General features: G+C 58.6%; 1 protein-coding gene across 1 annotated transcript in view; it reads left to right on the forward strand.

Annotated features, from left to right (window-relative positions):
- Nucleotides 1-1,541, forward strand: part of VWA5B1 (von Willebrand factor A domain containing 5B1) — a 35,405-nt gene extending 33,864 nt beyond the window's left edge. The window contains exons 19-21 of the mRNA XM_054175912.1: nt 103-172; nt 476-599; nt 815-1,541. Of these exons, the coding sequence (XP_054031887.1) occupies nt 103-172; nt 476-599; nt 815-1,537 (917 nt within the window). The 3' untranslated portion in view covers nt 1,538-1,541. The remainder of the gene's footprint in view (nt 1-102; nt 173-475; nt 600-814) is intronic.
- The last annotated feature ends 7,909 nt before the right edge of the window (nt 1,542-9,450 follow it).

Raw genomic sequence — 9,450 nt, forward strand, 5'->3', positions numbered from 1 at the left:
GATCATTTTGCCAGTGACCCAGCAGCAGCAGCAGCAGCAGCCACCCCACGTCCCCCCTCCTGCAGCGCCTCGCTCGACCCCCAGCTTTGTGTTTCTCCCCAGGGCCTTTACAGAGCCTGGCTGCTGCTTCTGCACAAGCTCCAAAGTCCATTGAGAGCCTCTTTGCTCCGAGGTAAGGACCAGATCAACCTTCCTCTGCCCTTAGCAGATGTCTTGCACCACTGTGGGTCTGATGGTGACGCGAGCGAGGCTGGGAGGAAGGACAACCCAGGGCTGGCAGCTTGAGCTGAGACAGAGTACAGAAGGAACCAGGTTGGAAAAGACCTTTGAGATCATCAAGTCCAACCTACCACCCAAAAGACCAAGCATGATGCCAGTGTCCTGGGGACCAGGGATGTTTTGGGGGGGTGGGGAGGGGGTGGGTGGGCATCAGGAGGGCCATGGAGGGGACAGCCACCTTCTTGTCCTCCTGCAGGCTGAGCCTCGACAAAACCAGGCTGCTGATTCGAGCTGCCAAAGGCTTCATGAGCAAATCTCCAAGCAGAGGGAGTGAAGCCAGCTCTGAGGCTGACAATGAGAGCGCTGACTACCTGCCCCTGGTGAGGAGCTCCTTCCTGGGTCCTGTTGGGGCTGCCTGGTCGCAGCTGGGAAGCAGAGGGCAGGGCAAGCCCCCGCCCCGGCTCCTGCCTTCTGCCTTCCCCGATGGCCGTGCCCCACGCTCTGCTCAGGGATGGAGGGCTGAGCTCCATCCCTGCCTTTCCCTGAGCCTCCCACGAGCAGCTGCTATCTTGGAGCTTCTCTCTGTGCCTTGCAGGCCTCTCTGCAGCTGGCCTGCGGTGCCTTCCTCCTCGACTCAGCCTTCTGCGCCGCCGTCAGCATCCCCATGGAGAAGCTCAAGTGGACCTCTCCTTTCGCCTGCCACCGCCTGGCCCTCAGCCCTTCCAGCTCCTACAGCGCCAAGAAGACCTCTCCCTGCGGGGAGCACCCCAGCCCCAGCTCCAGCCAGCAGCTCCTGGTTCCTGATGGGCACAGGAAGAGCCCCACCGCCCCCAGAGACGCCGGCACCGGCGCCGGGCCGGAGGCTGCCGGCCGCCTGCGCCACTCCTCGGGCAGCGCCGTGGAGAGCATCTCCAGAGCCCTGAAGGCTGAGAAGGAACTGTCCCCCCCGGCCATCACCATCCGCCGCTTCTCCTCCCCGGAGTGGCCAGCCGGCGGCAGCCAGGCCTCGGCGATGGACAGCTCCAAGGTGCAGCAGCTGCTCTCCGCCGTGGAGCTGCAGCGGCAGACGGAGCCGGAGGGGATGCTGTGGGCCACGGCCGTGGCCTTGGCTTGGCTGGAGCACAGCTCAGCTTCCTACTTCATCGAGTGGGAGCTGGTGGCCGCCAAAGCCAGCCTGTGGCTGAGCCAGCAGGGCTTCCCCGAGGGATCCAGCCTGGCCACGGTGAAGGCTGCAGCCCAGCAGCTCTTTGTCCTGCTCCGGCACTGGGATGAGAACCTGGAGTTCAACCTGCTGTGCTACAACCCCGGCAGCGTGTGAAGAGGAGGAGGAGGAAGGGGGAGAGGCTTGGGGAGGGGGGGCTCACTGAGGGACGTGTCCTCCAGGAAACACCTCCAAGGAGCTGCAGCTGCAGGGACGCTGTGTGGCCGTCAGAGCAAGCCCTGCACGCTGGGGCAGCCGGGCAGCATCCTGCTCTCAGCGCCGGGCTCCTGCCCCGGCACTGCTGCTCGCAGCAGGATGCTGTGTAACTGGAGCAGCGCCTCCAGCCACAGCACTGCCTTCTGCTCCTGGTTTCTCCTGCTTCCCACCCAGCCCTGGTCCCAAAGCAGGTCTCCCTGGTACCTGCTTGGCTCACCCCATCCTCACTTGGCTGCCTCATCCCAGCCCCACGCTGCTGCCAAGGCTCTGCTGGGGGTTCCCTGGCCCTGAGCTGATGCTCTCCTGAGGCTCCTGCCTGGCTTCTGCCACCTCAGATGTCTTTTGTAGAAGGTGAACATCTGCCAACATCCTCATCTCATGGACCAAAGGAAATCCAGGGTGGGACTGACCATCTGAAGAGCAACCCCATGCCCAGGGGTGGGGATTTAACCACCTCCCTGGGCGGCCTGGGCCAAGCTTTGAGAACCCTTTCAGTGAAGAAGTTTCTTCTCATGTCCAACCTGAACCTCTCCTGGAGCAACTTGAGGCCAGTTCCTCTTGTCCTAGCACTGGTTGCCTGGGAGAAGAAACCACCCCCCACCTGCCTCCAAGCTCCTTTCAGGGAGCTGTAGAGACCCAGAAGGTCTCCCCTCAGCCTCCTCTTCTCCAGGCTGAGCAACCCCAGCTCCCTCAGCTGCTCCTCACAGGATTCATGTCCAAGCTCCCCCAGCAGCCTTGTTGCCCTTCTCTGAACCAGAGAGGTTCTTCTCCAGCACCTCAATGTCCTCCTTGGAGCCAGGGGCCCCCAAACTGAACCCATTAGGCTCACAGAAAGGCTGTGAGCCTCCTTAATCCTGCCACCCAGGACCTCAGCAGGCGTGGGGGCACTCACCATTGCCACCCCACACCCTGCACATGGGAGCTGGGTGCCCTCGCCCCCAAACTCACTCTGTGCCAACCAGGCTGGGGGAGGGGGGGGTGGGGGGGGTGTTGAGCTTCCTGCCTGTCCCCAGCTGGGTTAAGCCCTGCCTGGGTGGCCCCCAGGATCCATCCAGCAGCAGCTCCACGGATCAAGTGCCTAGGGAGGGAGCCTCACGCCACCACCTCTGGCGTGGCTGCAGTGCCCGTGGAGCCCAGCCCAGCCCAGCCCTGCTGCCTTCCATTCCCTCCTTTGGCATGTAGCAGCCTTGCTGTGCTCCAGCAGGTTTCTGTCCTGTGTCTGTGTGTCTGGGGGTGGGTAAGGAGGGGCCACGAGCGTCCCTTTGGGTCTCCTGCTCTCGATGTCACCTCTCCAGGATCCCCAGCGTGGCACTGCTGGGTGGCACTGGGGGGGTTGCCAGCTGGGTGCCCTGGTGCAGTCGTGTTCTCTGTTGCAGAAGTGTTGCTGTCCCAGTAAACCACATCCTGCTTGACTGCTCCTGTGTGACTCCTTTGGCTTTAGGGGGTGTGGGGGGGGGGCATTGCTGGAGCTGTGCCTTTCCCCTTGTCCCTGGGGGACACCCCAGCCTGGCTGCAGCGTTCAGAGACTCACAGAAGGGTTTGGGTTGGAAGGGACCTGAAAGATCACCCAGTTCCAACCTCCCCCTCCCCGTGCCAGAGCAGGACCACCTAGGGCAGGTCACAGAGGAACACCTCCAGGCAGCTTTGGGAAGCCTAGCCCCTGCCTGCCCCCACGGGTGCGGGGGTTGGGGATTCCTTCCCAGTCCTCTTTCCCCCATCCCCATCTTTGCTGCACCCTTGGCAAAGCCACACGGAGGACCGAGGCTGCTCTCCCCTCACCACCTCGCCCCAGGCTGAGCTGAGAGCCCCACCACGTGCCCCGGGAACGCCCGACCCTGCCTGCCCCCTCTGCTGCAGCTACTCTGCATTCATTAGCCGGCCTTCACTTGGCTAATTGGGCCACTAATTAGAGCAGGGCTGGCTGCGGGGAGAGGCTGGGATCTGCTTGTCTTCTCCAGGGACGGAGCAGGTCGTGATGGAGGTGGGGATGAGCGTCCTCGACCACAGCCTTATCTCCACAGGCTGTCCTGTCCCCCCCCCACCCTCTTCAGCATCCAGTTTTGCCTCCAAGGGGGATTGCTCACCCCGGGGAAGTCGTCTACTTGAGGGAGGGTGCTCTGATGCTGTTGCCAGGGTGACTGCAAGGGCCTTATTAAGAGGAATTAGTTTGGGTGCAGTTGTCAGCCACAGCTTTAATTAATCAGCCCCTTTCTCTGCCTGAATAAATATTTACAGGAGGAGGAAGAGACTTCCCAGCCCCGGGTGGCATCACAGCAGGAGCAGTGCCATTCCGGGGCCAAGAACCGGCTGAGTGCAAACCTGAACCTCCGGGGCTGCCGGTGAGGGTCTCAAGGAGGTGGGGGGAGAAGGGCTGTGGTGGCTGGTGGGACCCCCACGGACACCCCCTTCCACGTCCCGGCCGGGAAAGTTTGCAGCCGACCCGTCTCTGCCGAGGGCTCGTTCCGGAGGAACCTTTCCTCGCTTCGAAGGGTTATGAAACCTGCAGGAGTGGGGGAGGACAGGAGCGCTTAAAAAAGAGCCGTGGTGTCGTGTCGTGGTGTTTTCCCCCCACCCCCACCCGCCACAACCCAGCCATCTCCTGCCGAAAAGGGCTGGCAAGGCGCCGGCAGCCGTTCGAGCACAGATTGTGCCTCTGCCCCCGTCCGCCCGCCAGCCCACTGAACTTCGCGGAGAAATCAGCTTCTCAACAGCTTTTTTGTGTCTTTTCTCTCCCCCCTCCTCCCTCCCCCCCCCCTCTTCCCGGTGCTGTCGAGGAGAGAGAGAAGGGCTAGAGGCCGCGCTGCAATCGCAACCCCGCTGAAGAGCAGCCGCGAACCGCTCCGGAGCCTTCCTTTTTTCCGCTCCCGAAAGCTGCTGCGGAGCCAAATCGTGATGCTGGGGGAGGGGAGCAGAGCAGCCGCCCCAGCTGACCCTCAGCCCCAAAACCTGTCCCAGAGAGCAGCTTGGGGACCTTATATTGAATACAAAACTGCCTTTTTTTCTTTCTTCAGGGATGGTTTTATTCCCCTTGATTTTCCCCAGTCCCAAGGCTGGGCCAGGCTGAGGGAGGCTGCAGCCTGTTGGTGCCAGGGGTTTCATGCTCCACCAAACCCCCACCCCCTAAACCTGTCCCAGAGAGCAGCTTGGGGAGCTTATATTCAATTAAAACTGCCTTGTCTTTTCTCTTCAGGGATGGTTTTATTCCCCTTGATTTTCCCCACTCCCAAGGCTGGGCCAGGCTGAGGGAGACTGCAGCCTGTTGGTGCCGTGGGTTTCATGCCCCAGCTAACCCTCACCCCCCCAAAGCCATCCCAGAGAGCAGCTTGGGGAGCTTATATTTAATACAAAATTGCCTTTTTTTTTCCTCTTCAGGGATGGTTTTCCTCCTCCTTGAATTCCCCCCCCCCCCCCCCCCCCCAGTCCCAAGGCTGGGCCAGGCTGCTGGAGGCTGCAGCCTGGTGGTGCCGTGGGTTTCATGCTCCACCAAACCCTCACCCCCAAAACCTGTCCCAGAGAGCAGCTTGGGGACCTTATATTGTCTCATATCCTTTATGCCCCAACTAACCCTCACCCCCAAAACCCCATCCCAGGTCACAGCATGGTGGTCATCTTACATTAACTAAAACAAATGGGGGTGGGGGGTGGTTTGTAGCTTTGGGGATGGTTTTCTTCCTCCTTGATTTCCTCCTCCCCAGTCCCAAGGTGGTGAGAGCCTGGCACAGGTTGCCCAGGGAGGTGGTGGAAGCCTCCTGCCTGGAGGTGTTTGCAGCCAGGCTGGAGGTGGCTGTGAGCAACCTGCTGTGGTGTGAGGTGTCCCTGCCCATGGCAGGGGGGGTTGGGACTGGCTGAGCCTTGAGGTCCTTTCCAGCCCTGACAGTTCTGTGATTCTAAGGCTTGGCCATGCCGATGGAGGATGCAGCCTGGTGGTGCCGTGGGTTTCATGCCCCAGCTGACCCTCACCCCCAAAACCTGTCCCAGAGAGCAGCTTGGGGACCTCATATTGAATACAAAACTGCCTTTTTTTCTTTCTTCAGGGGTGGTTTTATTCCCCTTGATTTTCCCCAGTCCCAAGGCTGGGCCAGGCTGAGGGAGGCTGCAGCCTGTTGGTGCCAGGGGTTTCATGCTCCACCAAACCCTCACCCCCTAAACCTGTCCCAGAGAGCAGCTTGGGGAGCTCATATTCAATTAAAACTGCCTTGCCTTTTCTCTTCAGGGATGGTTTTATTCCCCTTGATTTTCCCCACTCCCAAGGCTGGGCCAGGCTGAGGGAGGCTGCAGCCTGGTGGTGCCGTGGGTTTCATGCCCCAGCTAACCCTCACCCCCCAAAGCCATCCCAGAGAGCAGCTTGGGGAGCTTCTATTTAATTAAAACCTGCATTTTTTCTTTCTTCAGGGATGGTTTTCTTCCTCCTTGAATTTCCCCCCCCCAGTCCCAAGGCTTGGCCATGCTGCTGGAGGCTGCAGCCTGGTGGTGCCATGGGTTTCATGCCCCAGCTAACCCTCACCCCCCCAAAGCCATCCCAGAGAGCAGCTTGGGGAGCTTATATTTAATACAAAATTGCCTTTTTTTTCCTCTTCAGGGATGGTTTCCTTCCTCCTTGAATTTCCCCCCCCCCCCCCCCCCCCAGTCCCAAGGCTGGGCCAGGCTGCTGGAGGCTGCAGCCTGGTGGTGCCGTGGGTTTCATGCTCCACCAAACCCTCACCCCCAAAACCTGTCCCAGAGAGCAGCTTGGGGACCTTATATTGTCTCATATCCTTTATGCCCCAACTAACCCTCACCCCCAAAACCCCATCCCAGGTCACAGCATGGTGGTCATCTTACATTAACTAAAACAAATGGGGGTGGGGGGTGGTTTGTAGCTTTGGGGATGGTTTTCTTCCTCCTTGATTTCCTCCCACCCAGCCCCAAGGTGGTGAGAGCCTGGCACAGGTTGCCCAGGGAGGTGGTGGAAGCCTCCTGCCTGGAGGTGTTTGCAGCCAGGCTGGAGGTGGCTGTCAGCAACCTGCTGCAGTGTGAGGTGTCCCTGCCCATGGCAGGGGGGGGTTGGGACTGGCTGAGCCTTGAGGTCCTTTCCAGCCCTGACAGTTCTGTGATTCTAAGGCTTGGCCATGCCGATGGAGGATGCAGCCTGGTGGTGCCGTGGGTTTCATGCCCCAGCTGACCCTCACCCCCAAAACCTGTCCCAGAGAGCAGCTTGGGGACCTCATATTGAATACAAAACTGCCTTTTTTTCTTCCTTCAGGGGTGGTTTTATTCCCCTTGATTTTCCCCACTCCCAAGGCTGGGCCAGGCTGAGGGAGGCTGCAGCCTGGTGGTGCCAAGGGTTTCATGCTCCACCAAACCCTCACCCCCTAAACCTGTCCCAGAGAGCAGCTTGGGGAGCTTATATTCAATTAAAACTGCCTTGCCTTTTCTCTTCAGGGATGGTTTTATTCCCCTTGATTTTCCCCAGTCCCAAGGCTGGGCCAGGCTGATGGAGGCTGCAGCCTGTTGGTGCCGTGGGTTTCATGCCCCAGCTAACCCTCACCCCCCAAAGCCATCCCAGAGAGCAGCTTGGGGAGCTTCTATTTAATTAAAACCTGCATTTTTTCTTTCTTCAGGGATGGTTTTCTTCCTCCTTGAATTTTCCCCCCCCAGTCCCAAGGCTTGGCCATGCTGCTGGAGGCTGCAGCCTGGTGGTGCCATGGGTTTCATGCCCCAGCTAACTATCACCCCCCAAAGCCATCCCAGAGAGCAGCTTGGGGAGCTTATATTTAATACAAAATTGCCTTTTTTTTTCCTCTTCAGGGATGGTTTTCTTCCTCCTTGAATTTCCGCCCCCCCCCCCCCAGTCCCAAGGCTTGGCCATGCTGCTGGAGGCTGCAGCCTGGTGGTGCCATGGGTTTCATGCCCCAGCTAACTATCACCCCCCAAAGCCATCCCAGAGAGCAGCTTGGGGAGCTTATATTTAATACAAAATTGCCTTTTTTTTTCCCTCTTCAGGGATGGTTTTCTTCCTCCTTGAATTTCCCCCCCCCAGTCCCAAGGCTGGGCCAGGCTGCTGGAGGCTGCAGCCTGGTGGTGCCGTGGGTTTCATGCTCCACCAAACCCTCACCCCCAAAACCTGTCCCAGAGAGCAGCTTGGGGACCTTATATTGTCTCATATCCTTTATGCCCCAACTAACCCTCACCCCCAAAACCCCATCCCAGGTCACAGCATGGTGGTCATCTTACATTAACTAAAACAAATGGGGGTGGGGGGTGGTTTGTAGCTTTGGGGATGGTTTTCTTCCTCCTTGATTTCCTCCCACCCAGTCCCAAGGTGGTGAGAGCCTGGCACAGGTTGCCCAGGGAGGTGGTGGAAGCCTCCTGCCTGGAGGTGTTTGCAGCCAGGCTGGAGGTGGCTGTCAGCAACCTGCTGCAGTGTGAGGTGTCCCTGCCCATGGCAGGGGGGGTTGGGACTGGCTGAGCCTTGAGGTCCTTTCCAGCCCTGACAGTTCTGTGATTCTAAGGCTTGGCCATGCCGATGGAGGATGCAGCCTGGTGGTGCCGTGGGTTTCATGCCCCAGCTGACCCTCACCCCCAAAACCTGTCCCAGAGAGCAGCTTGGGGACCTCATATTGAATACAAAACTGCCTTTTTTTCTTTCTTCAGGGGTGGTTTTATTCCCCTTGATTTTCCCCAGTCCCAAGGCTGGGCCAGGCTGAGGGAGGCTGCAGCCTGTTGGTGCCAGGGGTTTCATGCTCCACCAAACCCTCACCCCCTAAACCTGCCCCAGAGAGCAGCTTGGGGAGCTTATATTTAATTAAAACTGCCTTTTCTTTTCTCTTCAGGGATGGTTTTGTTCCCCTTGATTTTCCCCAGTCCCAAGGCTTGGCCAGGCTGCTGGAGGCTGCAGCCTGTTGGTGCCGTGGGTTTCGTGGCCCAGCTAACCCTCACCCCCCAAAGCCATCCCAGAGAGCAGCTTGGGGACCTTATATTTAACCCAAACTGCCTTTTCTTTTCTCTTCAGGGATAGTTTTTTTTTCACCCTTTGATTTTTTTTTCCCTAATCCCCAAGGCTTGGCCATGCTGCTGGAAGCTGCAGCCTGGTGGTGCCGTGGGTTTCGTGGCCCAGCTAACCCTCACCCCCCAAAGCCATCCCAGAGAGCAGCTTGGGGAGCTTATATTTAACTAAAACTGCCTTTTCTTTTCTCTTCAGGGATGGTTTTTTTTCACCCTTTGATTTTTTTTTCCCCTAATCCCCAAGGCTTGGCCATGCTGCTGGAAGCTGCAGCCTGGTGGTGCCGTGGGTTTCATGCTCCACCAAACCCTCACCCCCAAAAACCTGTCCCAGAGAGCAGCCTGGGGGAGCTTATATCTAATTAAACCCTGCCTTTTTTTTTTTCTCCTCTTTCTTCAGGGATGCTTTTCTCCCTCCTTGAATTCCCCCCTCCTCCCTCCCCACTCCCAAGGCTTGGGCCATGCTGCTGGAGGCTGCAGCCTGGTGGTGCCGTGGGCTTGGTGGCTCCCATAAATAGAGCTCAGGGGCAGCTTTTTGGGTGTCGGGGAGGCATCTGAGCAAAGTCATGTGGCTGTTATGCAAGACTTGATGATAGGTTGTAAACAGCTATTAAAAGTGATTGACAAGCCCAGGATGGAGCTGCTTCCCCCCCCCCCCTTTCCTTCCAGGGAGGGGGGTGGGGGGGGAAATGATGACTAATAATGATTAAAATAATTAGCAAATGGAGACGTTCCATAAATTAGGGGTGGGGGGGGAAAGCTTTGTGAGGAATGGAGGAGGAGGAAGGTGTGGTGGAGACATCTTGTCTGAGTGCTTCCCCCACCTCACCCCA

Source organism: Dryobates pubescens, chromosome 33 (assembly GCF_014839835.1).
Source record: "Dryobates pubescens isolate bDryPub1 chromosome 33, bDryPub1.pri, whole genome shotgun sequence".
Taxonomy (NCBI): domain Eukaryota; kingdom Metazoa; phylum Chordata; class Aves; order Piciformes; family Picidae; genus Dryobates; species Dryobates pubescens.